We start from the raw sequence: 20,364 nt of genomic DNA on the forward strand, positions 1-20,364 counted from the left end.
TTTTCTCCCAAAGGGCTGTGTTACCTGGATTTTCCACTTTCCACATATACTGATATGTCTAATGTTTTCAACATATTATATTTAACATAAATTTCCACCTGTAATCATGTTTTTTGAATTGCAGTTAAAGAGACAACTTATGAACCTTCTACAGAAAGTTATCTACTTTGAGTTCTGTTTAACCATTTAGCTTTATAATAATTAGCTAAATACAGGTGTGATTCAACTGATATAGCAGAAATGAAGAAAAGTATGAGTTCTGCATTGTAAAGAGATACAATTCTTCCAATATATCACTTACATTCAGAGAATTCTTTATTAGTGAAAACTGCCCAATTTGAGATCTCTGTGCTTTTAGGTAACATAAACACTTTTAGTGACTTAAGGACTGTCCTGTCAGGAAGCAGATTCCCTGTCTGATGACTGTATAGTCTTTGAAAAGGCACCTCAAAAATAGCACCTTTACAACTGTGACACAAAGTAAACAAAAGAATCTTAATATAGTTGGCATTACTTTGTACTGTAATTTTAAGTCTGATAGTATATGTATAAAAGTGCATTTGATGAAGATAGCTCTTTTTTTTTGTATTTTTTCTGAAGCTGGAAACGGGGAGAGACAGTCAGACAGACTCGCGCATGCGCCCGACCGGGATCCACCCGGCACGCCCACCAGGGGCGATGCTCTGCCCACCAGGGGGCGATGCTCTGCCCCTCCGGGGCGTCGCTCTGCCGCAACCAGAGCCACTCTAGCGCCTGGGGTAGAGGCCAAGGAGCCACCCCCAGCGCCTGGGCCATCTTTGCTCCAATGGAGCCTTGGCTGCGGGAGGGGAAGAGAGAGACAGAGAGGAAGGAGGGGGTGGGGGTGGAGAAGCAAATGGGCGCTTCTCCTATGTGCCCTGGCCGGGAATCCAACCCTGGCCCCTCGCACGCCAGGCCGACGCTCTACCGCTGCGCCAACCGGCCAGGGCCGAAGATAGTTCTTTTATGAGGATTATTAAACACTCCTTTTTTTAAAAGGTGAAGAGGAACAAGAGGCACAAACTTCTAGTTATAAAATAAATAAGCCATAGGGATGTAGTGTACAGCACAGGGAATGTCAATGGTATCATAATAACTGCAGGGTGACAGATGGTTACTAGACTTCTCACGGTGCTCATATTGTAAGATATATAAACGTTGAATCACTATGATGTATACCTGAAACTAATATAATATTAAATGTCAATTATAATTTAATTTTTTTTAAAAAAACTTCTTTGGAAATTAAGGTTTTAATTCTATGAAAGTTTGTTACTTACCATGAAATGAGGTTGTGTTAAAATACGCTTCAGTTCCTTTGCATCATTGTTCTCAGGGTAACATGAAATTTCTTCCAATACCTAAAAATAAAAAATAAGTAAGATCTATAATAGTGCAGACAGAATATAAGAGTTAAAAAATATAGAAGTGTTTTAAATTTTAAAAATATGGATAAATTTTTATGACAGGCAAAAACAATTATTTTGGAAAATAGCCATTGTTTTACTCGAAGGTTAATATATAAAAGAACTATATGGATGGCAACAAAATTTAAAAAAATTGCTGTAACAGTCCTTGCCTACATTATCCAACTATAACCTAAAAGGTTATTGAAAAAGACAAAATGACAAGTCCACAATACATATATATTACAAGTGTAAGCAACTTAATGGTAAAATATCTCTGCAAACTTTTTTCCATATTTACCATCAAAATGAATCTACAATAAAAGTTAATAACAGCTTTCTTTTACATTAACGAAACTTTCATTTCCTTTTAGAATAACTGAAATGATATAGGCTCAAATAAAGACAATTTAAAAAAGAAAAACAGGTAATTTTCTTTGCAGCCTGTCAAAATCAATGTTCTCCACACTCATCTCCTCACATAGAACCACGCCACAACTAATGGTTCCTAGAGTTCATTGCCAAGGAATCCAGGAGAATGATAATAGTACAAAAACCCAAGTGTTTCCACTCAAATTTTCTTCACTAATTAGTTGTTAACATTTTCTTTGTACAGGTTCAAAATGATTATTTTCAAATAAAATTTTTCTTCAAAAGCTATCTCTTACCACCAAGATGGAGTTCACCTATTTAAAATTTGATTATGAGACATGAGCCCAGGGGGAAAACCTCTGTTGTTTTGCAGAATAAACATATCACTATGATTCTTAACTACAGATGGTTGGACTCAGAGCGGTTATACAAACAGCATTGAATTCCAAAAGTCGAGCCAATCAAGAATTGCTTCGATGGGACTGGATTTCGGGGGTACAAAAGTCATCCAACCCAGTAGGAACTTCTCACCTCACCTTGGAGAATCTTAATACTGGGGCAGGAAGGATGTTGTGAGGTCACTTATATTTCAGCAGCACACCAAAGTGCTATCAAACACCTCAGGAAACAACAGACAAATAGAAACTACTCTTAACAAATACTGGTTATCCTGCTAATGAGTTTTGTTAAATGATGATAAACCAATTCTCCTTGCTATATTTTATGCTTTGAGTTTCTCTACCAGAAAATGGAAGGATGAAACTGTATACTCTCTCTGGTCCCTTGTTACTCTCACAATCTATGATTTAAACGCTGAGGTGTGGTCTCTGAAGCTAGAGAGAAACTCTCCTGGCTGGTGACCTGACCCCGACTTGGACAGGCCTCGCAGCCCCACACCCTCGCCACATTCTAGGTCTTGTTTCTCAATGAATATTTGATATTTTCCAGTACAAGTCTTCTGTTTTTAATTTGGCAGGGAAGGAATTATGTCCTTCATATTCTTTCACTTAGTAATCTCACTTTATAAGAACACGTTTTTTCAAAGGGAAATGTTTATTTGCAAAAAAGACTCTTATAACATCAAAAGTGAAAAAAACCCCTAACAACAGAGGAATTGCCAGTTCATTATAATTTAGTAATAACAAATAAAAATTTGCCATCATTAGCATTTATATTCATGAAGATCAAGTAGAAACATGGAAAAATGCTCATTATATAATTTTAGGTAAAAAAAGATATGCTTTGATTGTAACTATATAAAAATTTATATGCAAAGGGACAGTGACTGGAAAAAGATATGCAAATAAAAATTACTGTGTTAAGGTGATGAGACTGTGGATAAATTTTTATTTTCCAAACTTTTGCAATGTCATGTTCTATATTTAAAAAGTTTAAAAAGTCTGTGAAAAATGTACATTAACTTGCAGTTTTAAAAAAATGACTTATCTCTGAATTTAGATGCTATAGATATTGAATTAACTTTCAAACATTACTACTTTAAAAAAGCAACTCAAATTTTCAGAGCATGTCTGTTTCCACCAACTGCAGAAAAGGAATTTTTTTTTAGAAAAAGAGAAGCAAAATTGACATGTTAATGTGTTCGTTTACATAGCAGACCCAAAACTAGAAACCTAGGCAATGCTGCTCTGAGATTTTCTTTTCTGTATGCAAATGCCCAGAGATAAACTTAGAAATACTAAATCTGAGTATAATGATCCAACTGTGACTCCAAGAAACTGCCCCTTTCTGTCTAGCAGAAATAGAAATATTTTCAATAAAGGTGGCAAACATGAACCTGGATACGATGACAAATGTCACTTACCTCTTTGGCTCTCTGTACTGCATCACTCGGAGGATTCCTGATTTGTGGCGAAGACTTTGTGTTAATTTTGTCATACAGCTAAAATCAAAGGAAAAAAATCCAATCAACATTCATCATTTTTTGCTAAAATGCAGAGCTTCGTATTTATTATTTCACTATTTTCCTCTTAACAAGGCAGGCTGATGATTGCAGTGGGATCTTCTTGTTAATCTTTTGTTCATTCAAGGAAACTTGTCGGAAAATGAGTCGTATGCGTATCTTTTCAAAAGGTCATCTTTAAAGAGATGGTCCTAAATTCTGTCAATGTGGCAATTGATTTGTCATTTTAAATTCATCTGTATTTCAGTAATCACAGTATTTTCTTCCTCTGATAGAAGCAACATTTGGTAAGATGAATACAGAGTAAAGTGAAAGAAAACTTTCTGGCTAAGACACAATTGAAAGAATGTTCACAGAAATCTGAATCTTGGGAAAGGGCAAACACAACTCCTTCTAGGAAGGAATGTTCTCACAAAAGGTTTATGCTTATTTTACTGGGGCTGTTCATTAACAGTATCAGTGCTGGCATCTTTAAACAGGAAATCAAAGACATAAACTTCTTCCTTTTGAATTTGAAATTCCCAGAGTATGAGAAAACATCGAAAAGAATCTAAATATATTTTAAAAATTCTACAAATCTAAAGATCCAAAAGTTAAACTTTCTTAATCATTTTGTTATAGAAAAAAATCTCTACAGTGTAGAAATGCAATTGGAATATTAATTTCTTTCTAGGATGAAATGTCTCATTCAACAGTTACCTTTGAAAAGTTACAAGTTAAAAATGATCTTGGCTGGTCGGCCACTTCTAGTGCCTAACTTCTTTAAAATATGTAGGGATGTTTTGGGGGGTTGGTTTTATCCTTTTTTATCTCCCCTACTATGCGTAACCATGTTAGTTGAGAGGTCAACCCCCCAATGTAAGAAAACATAAGTTAAAAAAACACATTTAAAATATGTAACATTTAAAAAATAGACATAGTCATCACCTGACATGTCATACTATTGATAATCAAACAAAATAATAAAAACTATGTGAATAATAAAGAGATTTTTAAAACTCTCAAGTGATATTATTTGGAAAAAAGAAACTTAATTAGAGGCTTTACAAGTTGACCAAGGGCAACAGCACTACTTTAAAAAATTTCAACTATGATTAGTATTAGTTTCTCTGTATTTACACATTTAATAAATGCACATTAGGTTTTACTCACAAAGCAACAAAAATTTCAAAGCTTCAAGAATTGCTCTCACTCTGTCATTAGAGACATTTTATTTTTGGCTTGATCTTACTATGCCAAGTATGGTTCTCTACGTCTTATGCCAGTGTGATTTCTTGAGTACCCATATTATAATTAGCTGGGATGGTTACTGAACATGCAGATTCCTGGGCCTCATGTCAGACCTACTAAATCAGAATTTGAAAAGGGGTCTAGAAGTCTGTGCTTTAATGAACTCCTTAGGTATTTGTAAATCTTATGCCCAGTGTTAAGTTCTGATAGTAATAACAATAGTAATACTAATAGCTATGGCAATGGCTACTTTTATCGAGCACTTATTAGATGCTAGTTACTAGTTAAAGTTCTTAATATACATTCCTCATGTAACATCAAATACCCTTATTTTTTTAAGCAAGAGAAATAGTGAAACAGAAAAAGACAGAGAGAGAGAGAGAGAGAGAGAGAGAGAGAGAGAAGGATAGAGGGGGGGAGGGAGGGAGAGATGAGAAGCCTCAACTCGTAGTACATTGATTGCTTTCTCATATGTGCCTTGACTGTGGGGGGAGGGCCCAGGCAAGCCAGTGACCACCTGGGCTCAAGCCAGCAACCAGGGGATCATGTTGATGATCCCATGCTCAAGCTGGCAACCCTGCTGGTGAGCCTGTGCTCAAGCCAGCGACCTTGGGGTTTCAAACCTGGGACCTCAGTGTCCCAGGTTGATGTGCTATCAACTGCACTGCCATTGATCAGGCAGACTGATATCCTTATTTTCCCCACTTTACAGATGAGGAAACTGAGGCATGGAGTAGGAATGTGAGAACCACTATTCTAGCCTTATAACAACTTCACAGGTTGCAGATGCCTGGAGTTTCAATATTTTGAAGGCCTTGCTCCAAGGAAAGCGTTCAGGCCAAATTTTCCTCTGCTCCTTTGATCCAGCCTGATACAATTCATCCCACATTCACCCAAAGTTCAGCTGAACTAGTGGAGGGATGAGGGGGAGGTGGGATGCTTAATATCAAAGGCAAATACAGCAGGAAGATATTTAAAACAAAGGCCTACTGTCTGAAGTAGGGGCACTGGGAGCTCCTAGAAAAGCACAAGACTGGGGCTTTCAAGGCAGGCACTGGATAGAGTGGATAGTATAGTATCCATGTGGCTAAGAACAGATGGCAAATCTCAACTGCCTGCTCATTAACCAAGAAGGCAAGTAAGAACCAAGGCAAGAAGGGGCAGGGAAGGAGCTCACATCACTATCATCAGGAAGAAGTGACCCTTTGTCCGTCCATCCATCCAACAATCCATCTATTCAAATATCCATCCAATTTTTATTAAGGTCCTGCTATGCACTAGGCATGGGGTTCTATTTACTAGGGTTACGAAGATGAGAAAGATGAGAGTTCTTGTTCTGAAAGGACTACAAATTTCAAAGACATGTATCATATAACCAATGGCCCAGAAACATATAACATCTTGATCCCTTTGAGATTCCTGAGGGTAGTTTAGTCTTTAGCAATTATCATTTGGAAGGGATTTCAGTGAGCAGCCCCAAGTTGGGGACTATCTGGATGTAAATGCATGACATGCCAATCTTCAGCCCCCCACACAATTTCTATGACTGTATTTTTGCTTAGGGACTCAAAATACTTTACAGATACCCGTAACAAATGCAAAGCATTTCAGAAATGCGGAAGAGTAAATTACAAGTCATCAATAAAGGAAATTTTGAAAGCAATATAACATTAAAGTGTTACTAATTAAAGAGTAGTGAGAAGTATGTAGGTTTTCAATTTCTCATTCTTATGGGTCATGTTCATATTGCATGCTGCCTAAAAGATGAAATTCAGAATTAAAAGTTCAAATTCAGGTGCAGTTCTGTGAATGTCTGGGGACAAGTGGGAGGCAGCAGGGTTTTGAGAACAAAGGAAAGATGCAGTTTCTTTTTCTCAGCACCCTTTGTTCCCTCCCTGAGTCCACCACTTATAAAGAATATACAGAATAATGTGATTTGGGACTTTGCCTGTTTTGGACTTCCAGCTAAAGCCAAAAACTAAGGTCAATAGGAGTTAAGTGGCATTAAGTGGGCTAGGAAATTGCCAGACCTAGGGTTTGCTGTAAAATGCTCAAAATGGTCCTTCCACACTCACTCCAGCACCCCATTCTGCCTACAGAGGCAGACTCTGCCATCTGTAGAAGTCATAGGAGGAGGAGAGCTAGTATTTGATTTTCTCTTCTTTTTGATGGGGAAGAAAGGAGAAGAAGTTGCCCCTTTCACCCATGCAAGTGAAGGACAGTGGATGCTCCCAAAACAGCATGCACAGGAACTGGAGGTGCCAGCAGGGAGAGCTCGCTCTCTCATCCTCTGAAGGAATGCTTGCTGAGCTGCAGCAATTTATAAGGCCTGTCTTCGTGCACCAGGAAGGAGCCCTGTGTGAAAGAGTCCTCGCGGCAGCTTGACATGTGGTGTTTGGGGTCCCAAGTGAAAAAGGATTGTTGATTGCCTCTTTCTTGGCTGGAGGCTGCTTGGGGTAGCTCTTGAGGATAGGGTGAGGCCAGTGGTAGTGCCGCCTACACTTGTATGCTGGAGCAAGGATGTGTGTTTGCCATGAGTCAAGTCCCTGTCTCAGAAAGCAATCTAGCTGGAGCCATCTTGATGGAATCCTGCCCAAGCAGGCTCTCTGCACAGAACAAGAGGACCAAGAAGCTGTGAAGTAGTAACACCCAGGGGCAGAAGCAACCTAGGATAGAGCCAGCATCTGGACGTCTGCCACACTAAGGGCATTAACAACCAAGAGGGCAATGGCTGTATGAGGGACAAGATTACAAAACATACTGTTTAAGTGCTTTTTCTTTTTTCCTCAACCAAATTCTTGAATTCTTTGACATTTCCATAATAGCACAGGGCTGAGTACAAAGTAGATGGATGTGTAATACCATGTTTCTTCAAAAAAATGAGTATTTGAGTTAGTACACAGGAACTATAAAGACATTTTGAAAAAATTCAGAATAACAAAAACTAAGAGTGGAAATACTTATTTCTTAACTTGTTTCTTTAGGAACCAGGTATCATTTATCTTCAGTCCCACTTGCATAGTTAAAATATTTCCCTTAGAATTAAGAAATTGTATTTTGATCCATTTAATTCTTTTATTTTTTTGAATGTCTCAAGTATGACTTACTTCATACAATTTTTCAATGTAGAAGAGATCTTAGATACTAACATGATTCAATTCTTCCCTTTTAAGGAGAAAGCTGATGTTCAGTGAGGTGAGGTGACAAGCTCACTGTCCTGTAGCCAGAGCAGCAGGGCCTAAACCGTGGCCTCCTGATGTGCTGTCCTTTCTCTCCTACCAGACTCCCTTGGTTTATAATAAATTAGTAACACATAGTCTTGTACTTTCAGGGAGACACCTTCAGCAAATATTTGGGGAAAGAACTGTAGAAAATGCCATTTAGAGGCTATAGGAAAAAGATACACTAAATATGATTTAAGAGATATTAGCCAATCAACTGGAAACCTTGCCCTGTCAAAGTACGTTAGAATCTTAATCCTTTCCTGGTCGGATGGTAAATATTTCAGGCATTGAGGGCCATTTGAATTCTGTCACAACCACTGAACTCTGCCATGCATGCAAAGGCAGCCATTAACAATTCATAAATGAATGGGCATGGCTGTGTTACAATAAAATTTTACTTATAAGAACATATGGCTGGATGGATTTAGTCTGAGAGCTGTATTTGACTGTGCTATAAGCTTAAATTCAAGTTTGATTGAAATGACAAAATATATTCCTTTTGCTATTTCCTTTCCTAAAAATCTGAAGATATCAAATATATTTGTAAAGCTGAGGTGTAGAAGGTGAAATGGAGAGAGAGAAGGAAGAATGTTAATAAATTATCCCTAGAGAGAAAACGAGAATGGATCTAATTGAGGTTAGAGTTACCCAAGCTCAGCACTTTTTATTAAAAAAAAAGGCAAAATGAGGAAATGTAAACAGCTGCAAGGGAAACAGACTGTTTCACACTATCTCACACACCACACAGGCAGGCCGGCTCTCGGCCAGTTTCTGGTATTGGGTCAGATATGCCCACACACAGCTATGTGCTCATGCTTTATCTGTCTGTCTTAAGGAGTACAAGCACAGTTCCGTTAAGAGGCCACATTCTATATTTAAGACTGGTTATTTAAACAAAACAGAATAAAGTTGGTGGTAATAAATGTAACTCTACTGAGATTGTACTTTCAAACATAAAGGAAAAGGAATTGGTTAGTATTTCACTTTTTATTTACATTCAAAACACAAAATCATTTCATTTTTTTTTTTTTACCAAACTCTGTTATATCTCATGTTCTTCTGATTTCTAGTCCTCAAAAAGAAGCCTTTGTTTTCCCCATCATTTATAAGCAGCATTTAGCAAGGTAAACATTTAAAATGGAATTGTTGGCAGAGAAGCTATAATACTACGGTCACTGGGTTGTGTGCTCCATTAAATTTTTAACATAGAGAAATCCAAATCTATGGACCAGAATGTATACTAGTTGAGAAGTTAAATTTTGCAACTAGACTGCAGAAACCAAATAGTGAATGGATTGGTACAGTTGCAGGGAACACTGAAGTTCATTAGCAATCACCATCTGGGCACTTACTTCAAAGATACTGAAGAATTCCTTGCTGGGGAAGAATTAAAAGTTTTCAAGAGTCACATATTTAGCTGCAAAGTAAGTAATGAAATGTGCCAGTGATCCTAGTAAAGCAGATAACAGCGTTCACAAGTTTACACTGCACAACAATAATGGGGATTGAAATGACTTGCTCTGGAAACACAGACTATCTTATTAAGAACTTTCTATTTTCTTTGAAGAACCTGGTTATTAGGAACAGAGTTCTAATGTCACATCTTTTCAGTGAACCCAGCAGACCAGCCACCAATATCTAACAGTATTTTTTAAAAATACATTTGAAACCAGGCCAAATGTTAGGAAAAGGAGATTTCATACTGAAATATAAGGAACCTGATATTCAACTATTTGAGCTGATTTTCAAAAGTTAAGAGATCAGAGAAAATCTTCCGAGATCTAAAATCTATTTTTCTCCTGCTTAAGTTTATATATAAACTCGCTGTCTCTTGCTTAAAAATATCAAAATGCCCTTTCAAAGATCTTTGGCATCGTTAAACATGCCACAGTCCAAAGTAGGAAAAAAACAGCATATTCATTTATTTACTTTTTATTTTTTTAAAGTTAAATTAGATACTACTAAATTTGGCTGAACTTTCTTTTTCTTTTTAAGTTTTATTTAGAAAATTAACTTTAACAGGGTGACACTGATCGATAAGAGTACATAGGTTTCAGGTAAACATTTCTATAGCATTTGAACTGTTGGTTATGTTGTATAACCATCACCCAAAGTCAAATCCTTTTCTGTCACCTTATATTTGTCCCTCTTTACATCTTTCCCCCTCCTCCCTCTCCCACATTCACCTCCCCTGCTAATCACTGCACTCTTATCTATGTCAATGAGTCTCAGTTTTGTGTCCCACCTATGTGTGAAATCATACACTTCTTAGCTTTATCTGATTTACTTATTTCACTCATTATAATGTTCTCCAGGTCCATCCATGTTGTTGCAAATGGCACTAGGTCATCATTTCTTATGGCTGAGTAGTATTCCATAGTATACATGTACTGCCTCTTCTTTATCCAATCCTCTATTGAGGGATACTTTGCTTGTTTCCATGTCTTGGCCACTGTAAATAACGCCACGATGAACATAGGGGTGTATGTGTCTTTACGTACTAATGTTTTTGAGCTTTTGGGGTAGATACCCAGTAGACGGATTGCTGGGTTATATGGTAGTTCAATTCTTAATTGTCTGAGGAAACACCATACTTTCTCCCATAATGGTTGTACTAATTTGCATTCCCACCAACAGTGGATGAGTGTTTCTTTTCCTCCACAGCCTCTCCAGCACTTGTTATTACCTGTCCTGTTGATAATAGCTAATCTAACAGGTGTGAGGTGGTATCTCATTGTAGTTTTGATTTACATTGCTCAAATAGCTAGCAAAGATGAACATCTTTTTATATATCTGTTGGCCATTTGTATGTCCTTTTGGGAGAAGTGTCTAAGAACAGTATATTTAACAGTGGTCTAAAGATCACATGATGGGAAAATGCCAAATGGCATTTTCAAAAATTTAAAGAGCCATAACGAAACTTTGGGAAAAACTTACATAACACGTCCATCTGACAAATCTAAGAATGATTATTCATCATTGTGATACTATGATTTACAAAAAGAATTTAAAATCACATAGGGTCTTTTTCTTTTATGGGATAAAAAAATGCCTATTCTATCAGCACTAAAAATTGTTCTTATTAAAATTTCATATTCTATAAAACTTTTTTTTGAATTCATGACCAGTGCTTGATTTATTAATATTAAAAAACTCATACACAAAACAAGCTGATCCTTGTTTTCAAGTGTTCAATGCATTCCTTAAAAATTAAATAAAATTTAAAGCATGGATTATGGGAATTTTTTTGGGACTCAAGTTCTAAAAGCACTTGAGTGATTGAATATTTGACAATAGATATCTCAAGTGCATATTGTACAGGCCAGACAGTTGTAGTCCCCAGGCCTGCTTGTCACAGCGTGAGACCTGGCCGACACTGACTGTGGTGCTGGTGCAGGTCTGCATTCGCACTTAGTTAAAAAGCTGAGAAACAATGCAGGTCCATATTTGGGCATAGGAGTGAGTCACTGCTAAAACTGACAGGGGTTCAGTATGTGTATTCACTTGTACATTAGAACATCAAATAAGTGGCTGCAAAATAAACCTTGCTCACGGGCCACTGCAACTAAATTATGAGAGAGTGTTTTAAAACTCAGGGTAGCAAATGAAAGTCTGCTGGACAATCGAATGTAAATGTGGTGACTGTTCAGTGCCTGGCCCCCTGTGACACAGCTGTCCCTTCTGTGTCAATGGTTGCCACAGGCACCCATGCAGAGCAGAGAAGAAGGCACAGGATGCCATGCTCCTCTCTATCCTGAGCCCAAACAGTGAAAGCCCCGGGAGAGGACTGGGACCCTGCCCGCAGCCAAACCCAGGCACTGGTCATAGCCCTCCTCATCCTGACAACAGGAGGCAGGCCCTCTGAAAGGCGCCCAAAGCGGCTGCTTGGCTGTTCCCTGGGGAATACTGGGCTCTGTTCTCGGTGCTCAAGGTATCTGGGCTCATTCACTGGCACAGGTCAGGACATGGATATTTAAGACACACAAGCTGCCTGCTACCTTATAGGGAAGTGGCTAGAAAATGAGAAACAGTGACTCCTGTATGCAGAGGTTCATTGAGATGTTAGAACCATGTAGTCATTGGACAGGACTGGACACGAGACAATATAGGCCTCGGGGGAACTGAGGTGACCTGCACGAACTTCTACGACTTCCACGTGCACTGGGAAGCACCTAGTGTCCTTGCTGGAATTTGTGCTTTGACATTTCTCAGGTTGAAGGCTGAGGTGGCAGTGCTTGGGGGCCAAGCCCAGGGTCTCTTATAGCAAGTACTGTTCAGGAGCCTCTGGACAGAGACCCTAGGGCTTAGGGGGTTTTCTGGGGGTGTCACTGCTGCCCTCTCAAGCTCAGCCAGATGTTTCTACTGTAATCACAGCAAAGCACCAGTGTCAGAATCACTTAAACCTGGCCGTGAGGGGCAAACCCAAGTGAGTGCTCTGGAGGCCATAGAAACTGCAGTTAGGGATGCCCTACAAAATCCCATTTACCAGGACACATGTGTTAAATAAGTGCATTGTTTCACATTAGTGTACATATGTACAGAGCAGTTACAGTGGCTTCCATTCCCCTTTCTACCCAGTGTCACGTATGCACAGACATACATGTATTGTTTACAGACACAACAGTGCCAGGATATGTATTCACAGCTTGAGGACTTTGTCTTTGGCCATGGGCAGTGTCTTCCACGGAGGTGTTGCTCAGGCCTCCTGGTCCTTCTATCTACCCTCCGTCTATACCTCAGATCTAAAAATGTCCTTGTCTGAACCCAAGTTCCTGCTGTTGGGTAAGCTGAGTGCTGCCGGTATCTTTCTTCTTGGCCAGTGCCCACCCTCCTTCTTCATGAGCAAGTGAAAGCTTCCAAAATGGGACTGGGGCCTGCTGGGGCCTCTCTGAAGGCCGAGAAGGACAGGCCCTGTAGAAGGTTCAGGCCGGGGCTGAAGAGGCCGACTGCCTTGCCCCTCTACCCCCACCCCAGAAGTCATTGTTCCTGAAGTGGAATAACTGTAGAGCAGTGGGGTCTCTTGTCCCTCTCACTCCCCAGGCCTCCTTCCTATGCCACATCCCTGCCTTCAGAGGTCAGTGCCCATGTGCTCTGCAGCTGACTCTGGCAGGTGCAGTCCCCCACAAGAAGGCGAAGCTAGCTGGGGTACCCCTCCCTGTCTGCTCTGAGTCAGCACACTATGGCTGCAGGAGGTCATGAGCAAGGTCCCACTGAGGCTTGCAGCCTGGGTGCCTGCTTCTGCATATCTGGACAGTTGACTGAAAGCACGGTCTCTGGCAGCAGGCCTAGACCCTCATGGGCTCTGGTCTTCGTGATGATAAAGGTTTCTTCTACCTGGGGCTGACCCTCTGGCAGACACAGCTGGCTTCTGGATAGAGCAAAAAGGAAGCAGGCCTGCTTTGCATGGGAGGCTGCCCCTCAGTCCCACATCTAGATGAGGGGTCCCCCTGATCTCCTGGCTCCGTGTGTATGCTGAAGGGCCAGGGCTGGGGTCACCACTTTCCAGCACAGTGGCTCCAGCCTAGACATGTTTTTCAGGCTGGGTGTGGTGGGACCCCCTTCTTGAATTTCTGAACTGCTCACAGACTCCTTGGTCTTTTTGGCCCAAAATTTCCTGATCTCCAGCTTGATGTTGGTGGTCACTGTCCATGGAACTGCTGTCATCAGACTGAGAGATGGGGCTGGTGAATAAGCAGTTAAGGTGGTAGCCTCTGCCTCGCTAGAGAGCACACACCTTTTGCAGGCTCTTGGCCTTGGTGGGAGGGCCCAATACTGCCCAGTTTTGTTTTCTTTGTCTGGCTACAGAAGACGTTGGAAGATACAGATGGTCCTCCATGCTGTCCTTTTTGGATTTTGAGAGGCAACTTTTCAACAAGTGCAGCTTCTGTCCTTCGAGTCCCTCTGGAAGACACCCTGCTGATCCAGGGCCCACATCTTGAAGGTGCTGAGCCTGACTTTTCTCCTGCACACAGCTCTGGGGTCCCTACCCTGTTTCTTGAGTTTCTGCTTGAGTTTCACAAGTCCTTAATGGTGGTATCCAGGTCCTCGTTGCTGTCGAATGAGCTGTTCTTTTCCTCAGAGTTCTCCTTCTTGTTCACACTCCTGGCCTCCACTGCCTTCCCATGGCTTGGTGACACGTGTGCCACATGTGAGGAACACACATCCTGTGTGCGGGCCATGTGTGCTAATCACCTAGCCCAACGTCCTGCAGGGGAGAGGGTGCCCTCTGGCCTGCCCTCCCTTCCAGGGCCTCACTGGCTTTTCCCTGGCTGAGGTCAGTGTCTAGGGCACCGTCCTTCCCCATCTCTCTCATTTTCTTAGGTATGGACAACCTTATGACATTACTGTCTCCTCTGCCTCTGTGTTTCCTTTTGCAGCTCAGCGACAGGTCCGGTGTTTTAGAGGCAAGGGCTTTGGGGGCCACCAGCCTGCCCGTTGGGGCTAGGTAATAGCAGTGGACTTTGTTCGGACTGTGGGCAGGGGTCTGTTCTGGCTAGCAAACTCTCCTACTGTGCCTTCAGCATCAAAAATGTCCCGATCTCCTGCTCTATGTTGTCATCACCATCCAAGTAGGAAGACACATTTAGGGGACAAGGCAGTGGGCTGGAGGACAAAAGTCTGTCACCCCCCACCCTGAGGGCTAGCAGAATTCTTTTGGAAATGTCCAGGATCACTTCAGAGCACATCATCTTGGCTGACTTGTCTGCCTGGCATGTCCACAAACTCACTCTAGGCCACCAGTTTTCTGGGAGGGTGCAGGAATTTTGGTTTCCTTTGGTGGTTGGAGGCATGGTCAGGGTCAAGACCACCTGGGCCAAAGTTGGGTGTTACTTGCTTCATTTTTGTGTATGGGTTTCGGTCAAGGTACTTCTTGTGGCATGGCTTGTGCTGTGGTCAGGAGGGTCAAGGTTGCTCCTCTCCTTGCGGGGTTTCCTATGGCGGTCCCCAGTAGTCTCTTTTCTTCAGCTGGTACATCTGCATGGCCTCCTTGATGCCATCATTGCTGCTGGAGTTGGATGCATCATGCATCAGGGTCGTGCTCTTGACTCCCTGTCCTCATCGCCCAGGTCCCATTTGACGCCTCCCTTCCCCTGGGCTTCTTCAGTGCATCAGGTGGAGGCTGCTGGGTTCTTGCCACCCAAGCTCTCCAGTTTGGTGGTGACTTTAGACCTGAGGCCTGTGGGCTGTGTGGTTGCCTTTGCCAATCTGGGATGTTTCTGGAAGACAAACCCTTTACAAGCTCTTGCCAAATCAGTGCACCTTGATGATCGGCTCTTTATTGGATCTGAGTGTCAATTTGGCCAAGTTGTTGTGTGGCCTGTTTTTTTGTTTGTTTGTTTTTAATATGCAGGCACATAACATTTTGGGGTCTTGGTTTGTCTTTTCTCACTCAGAAACTGCTCTATTTCTGCCCAGATACTCTGCTTGAAGGAGTCCTTGCTGTTGACACTGACCCAGGAGGCTGAGCCTGGGGCTTTGCCAGTTCCTGTGTGGCTGCCAGGGATACCTCCTGATCCAGGTGCGAGTTCTGGGGGACACAGAGCAGTCAGGATGCTGCTCTGTAAAGGATCTGGTTTACATTGACTGTCCTCATTGTGACCATGGGTGGGTAGCCCCGCTCTTGGCCTTGATAGGTACTCCCGGATGGGTTCCTCAATGTCTAGGTCTAGGAAATCATCAGTGTCTGAATCCAGCACAAGGGGATGAAGTCTGTGGACTCTTCCTCCTTCTTGGGGTCAAAACCAGCAGCAAGACCACAGGTAGCCAAGGTGTAGATGGCCACCAGCTGGCCATTGCAGCCCCTCTGGACTCTGTGCAGGGCAGCTCCTGGCTCATGCCCTGCAGCCGGCTGCTCTGAAGTCTGCTGATGATTATCTGTACCCTGGTACCCACAAATGCAGTCCCTACTCCCTCTGGCTCCATGTAGTGGGCAGAAAACCTGTGGTTGAAGTCCTCCCATGGACACAGGAGAACAAGCCCAGGAGGGGCATTCATGAGCACCATTCTAGAGGTGGAAAGGCACGCAGAGGCCAGTCTTTGCCCGTTAGCTTCACATTCTCAAAACAGTTGCACAGGTGCCAGTGAGATAAAGGCTGTACATACTTCTTCGTAGGTTAAAGAGCAGGAGGATTCAGACCCAGGGTGGGTGAGTGGGACATCATGGGTTGGTTCATTCTTGACAGGAGTAGTGAGCCCCCTCATTTCCGTGTCTCAGACCAAATGTGGCTTTGTCAGTGGAACCACTGGGCTGGTCCTAGGAACACTGATGATCAGCTGGCAAATAGCTTCTACCTTAAAGCTCTGGGAGCCAGCACTCAGCCCAGGCAGTGATAAGGATTGAAACTTTCTAAGTCCAGGTTCAGAGTTTTCATAGAGCGGTCAACATTGGCACGTCATGGGCATGAGGTCTTCATCACCCCACCTGCACTCTGTGGTGACCCCTTTGCCCACTTTTAAAATACACTTTGTACTCTGACCAGCAGCCTGGCCCCTCGCTGCCACCACCTCAACCAGCCTACTGCCCTGGGGATGCTGGGCTCCACCTCCCTGTATAAAAATTTAAAAAATCAATTAAACTTATATTTTTAAAAGCTGAAACACTCAATGATTACTCATACAGATGACTCTCCATCTGGATGGAGATAATGTACTGTATTCATTTGAAGAGTATACTTCCATTTTATTTGCACATTATTTTTCACAATTTGTATTTTGTTAATTTTCCCTCTAAAAATTCAGAAAAAATATAAATAGCTAAATTTTATAAATCTTAAACTAAATTTCTCACATTAAAAATAAAGGCATCAAATCCACAAATCTAGTGACCATAATAGAGTAGCAAGAGTCCCATCCTGGAATTTAGATTTTTCCGGGAGGAAGGTTTGGGGCTGCTACCAATATTATTGCCCAGTTTATACTGAACAAAATATAAAAGTTAGAAATAGTTAGAAATAGATATCTGACATAATGTATATTGTATTTAGTGGCCAATAAGTATGTTCCTGGAAGCTCTCAAGTTAGATGCCCCAGGAAAGCTAGGAGTATAGCTACCTGAAAACAAATAGTAGAAAATCATGATAAGAGTAAATCTCCTTACTTAAAGTCTTCTTATAAAGGGACCCAGCTGGCTTAGTAATATGCTACTCTAACTAAACCTATTATGCATTTTCTTCTAAAGCAAATAGGAAATTGAAAAATCAGTATATCTGGGCCAATGGAACATTTTCTGAAAGAGTTGTAAAATACTTTGGATCTTGACAGTGAAGGTACCTAAGGAGGCCTTTGTTTGGCTTAGGTTTCGTTTGTCTGTACAGAGCTGCTTTTGCTTAAATCCCATTAGAACACTGCACCTAGGAGTATTTATTTTTGAATACAAGAAATTAAAGCTTGTTTGACCTTTTAATTCAATCTAAAAAGGCTGTCTCTTTGGTGAACTAACAGTGTAGGTCATTGTAGTGGATTTCTGGTCAGTTTGCAGCTCTTTCTGAGAAACTCAAACACTGGCCTCCAAAGACCTAACTTGACTGTTCTCTGGGCCTATTTCAGTTGACAAATAACTCTAAAATCTACTGCTGTAAGGTTGCCCTGGCCAGTAATGAAGTGGATAGAGCATCGTCCCAGAGTGCTGAGGTTGCTGGTTTGATCTGGAGGGTGCCGGCTTGACTCCCAAGGTTGCTGGTTCAAACCCACGTCAGGGCACATATGAGAAGCAGTCAATGACACAACTAAGTGGAACATTGACTTGATGCTTCTCTTTCTCTCCTCCTCCCTTCTCCCTTCTTCTATCTCTTTCAAAAATCAAAACAAAACAAAACCCAAGTCCTATAAGAAATTATAATGCCTGTTCTTAAGCAAGCAAAAGAAAGCAAGAGGGAAAACAAGCCTATTAGATGATATAGGCAGGATTTATTTTGCTTTTAATCAAACCATCTGAAATAGGGCACTTTTTAATACCAAATTGAAGAGTTTGCCCAACTGAGAAATTTCAGTATGATAAAAATTTATTTTCAATGAAAGAAATACTAAAAACATTATTAAAAAGTACTAAACCTCATTTCTTAATGTGCTCTGTATATGGAAACATCTACAATAATAGTTAAATGATATTTACATTAAATGAATACCCTATTAGTAATTTGCTTCTTTAAAAGAAAATATTTACATTAGGTGTGTTATACACTATTTTATTTAATTACTGATGCAATACAATAATTCTTGACTTATGATATGTCATTTATTTTGCATAGTTAAACACCAAGCATTTGTACAAGTAGCTGTAGAAAAATTAATTTCTGTTGTGGAAAGTTAAAGAGAACAAAACAAAGACAGTCTGGCAGAAGTGGTTTAATAATGTTTGAAGGACCACAGAGAAGAGCAGCTATGTTCCTGGACTGTGAATGTTGCAAGCCAACCCCATTGAATGTTCTTCAGTTGAGCATATCACATTTTTTCCTGGGGGAAATACCTCCTTTCCTTGAGATAGCATGAAAGTGCACTTTGAAGGCTCTTTGAACATTCCTTTGCCTTCTGGTAAAGTTTACTGTAGTGTCATAAAAGAGAATGGCACTCAGTGGGAAACAATGGTACTGGGAACAAGCTGATTCATTATGGTTGGTATTTTAGAGTAAATTTCAATCCTTTATTTAAGAATTAATTCATCTGAACAAATAAGGGAATTGGAGGGACTAGTGCAATTAATAATACTTTCAGTGAAAATCATACATTCCTTTCACAAAGATGTATAACAGGAACTAACTTGAAGCCTATATAGAGCAATTGCCTGGGGATGGAACCAAGACGTGCCAACAGTATCAGCATCTGCTCTCTCAATGCACCTGGATTTCAAAAGAAGCTGTGGAGTGAAAATGAGCTCTGCTCAATAAAAAGATTCCATGTCTGCAGAATTTGGCAGACAAACGCTACACGTAAAGACCATTCCCTTCCTGAAATGCCTGACTGTAAGGCTGGTCCTGGACAGTGTTGAGATGCATTTGGTGCTGAAGATTCAAACTGAGCTGTCCTTCGGTGAAAATTTAATCATCATGAATGACGTAGGTCACAATCAGAATATGCCCTCATGGTCTACAGTGCTTAAATATGGTTCTTTATGCTCTTGTCTTAGAGCTAAGAGGCTACACTTCAATACTTTAATCAATGAAGTATTCAAGTGGCTGCCACACAGAGAAATCTAACCATTAAAATTTAATACTTACATGGTTAGGAAGAATAAACATCATTAAAATGTCTATATTACCCAAAGCAATTTATAAATTCAATGCAATACTGATTAAAATACCAATGACATACTTCAAAGATATAGAACATATATTCCAAAAATTTATATGGAACCAAAAGAGAACACAAATAGCCTCAGCAATCTTGAAAAGGAAGAATAAAGTGGGAGGAATCACACTTCCGGATATCAAGGCCATTGTACTCAAAACATCCTGGTACTGGCATAAGAACAGGCATATAGATCAATGGAACAGAACAGAGAACCCAGAAATAAACCCACACCTTTATGGACAACTGATATTTGACAAAGGAGGTAAGAGCATACAATGGAGTAAAGACAGCCTCTTTAATAAATGGTGTTGGGAAAATTGGACAGCTACCTGCAAAAAAATGAAACAGGACCACCAACTTACACCATTCACAAAAATAAACTCAAAATGGATAAAAGACTTGAATGTAAGCCGTGAAACCATAAGCATCTTAAAAGAAAACATAGGCAGTAAGCTCTCCGACATCTCTCGCAGCTATATATTTGCTGATTTATCTCCACAGGCAAGTGAAATAAAAGACAGGATAAACAAATGGGACTATATCAAACTAAAAAGCTTTTGCACAGCTAAAGAGAATAGGAACAGAATAAAAAGGCAAACCACACAATGGGAGAACATATTCGACAATACATCTGGTAAGTTAATAACCAAAATTTATAAAGAACTTATAAAACTCAACACCAGGAAGATAAAAAATCCAATCAAAAATGGGCAAAAGAAATGAATAGACACTTCTCCAAAGAGGACACACAGATAGCCAATAGGCATATGAAAAAATGCTCAACATCACTAATCATTAGAGAAATGCAAAATAAAACCACAATGAGATATCACCTCACACCAGTCAAAATGGCGCTCATCAACAAAACAACACAGAATAAGCGCTGGCGAGGATGTGGAGAAAAGGG

General features: G+C 40.7%; 1 protein-coding gene across 10 annotated transcripts in view; it reads right to left on the reverse strand.

The window, feature by feature from the left end:
* The window catches only part of CASK (calcium/calmodulin dependent serine protein kinase), a 493,794-nt gene that overhangs the window by 101,013 nt on the left and 372,417 nt on the right, over nt 1-20,364 (reverse strand). For all 10 annotated transcript variants that reach the window (XM_066250386.1, XM_066250384.1, XM_066250381.1 and 7 more), the window contains 2 exons: nt 3,619-3,696; nt 1,299-1,379 (listed from right to left, as the gene is read on the reverse strand). In XM_066250386.1, the coding sequence (XP_066106483.1) occupies nt 1,299-1,379; nt 3,619-3,696 (159 nt within the window). The remainder of the gene's footprint in view (nt 1-1,298; nt 1,380-3,618; nt 3,697-20,364) is intronic.

This window comes from Saccopteryx bilineata, chromosome X (assembly GCF_036850765.1).
Source record: "Saccopteryx bilineata isolate mSacBil1 chromosome X, mSacBil1_pri_phased_curated, whole genome shotgun sequence".
Taxonomy (NCBI): domain Eukaryota; kingdom Metazoa; phylum Chordata; class Mammalia; order Chiroptera; family Emballonuridae; genus Saccopteryx; species Saccopteryx bilineata.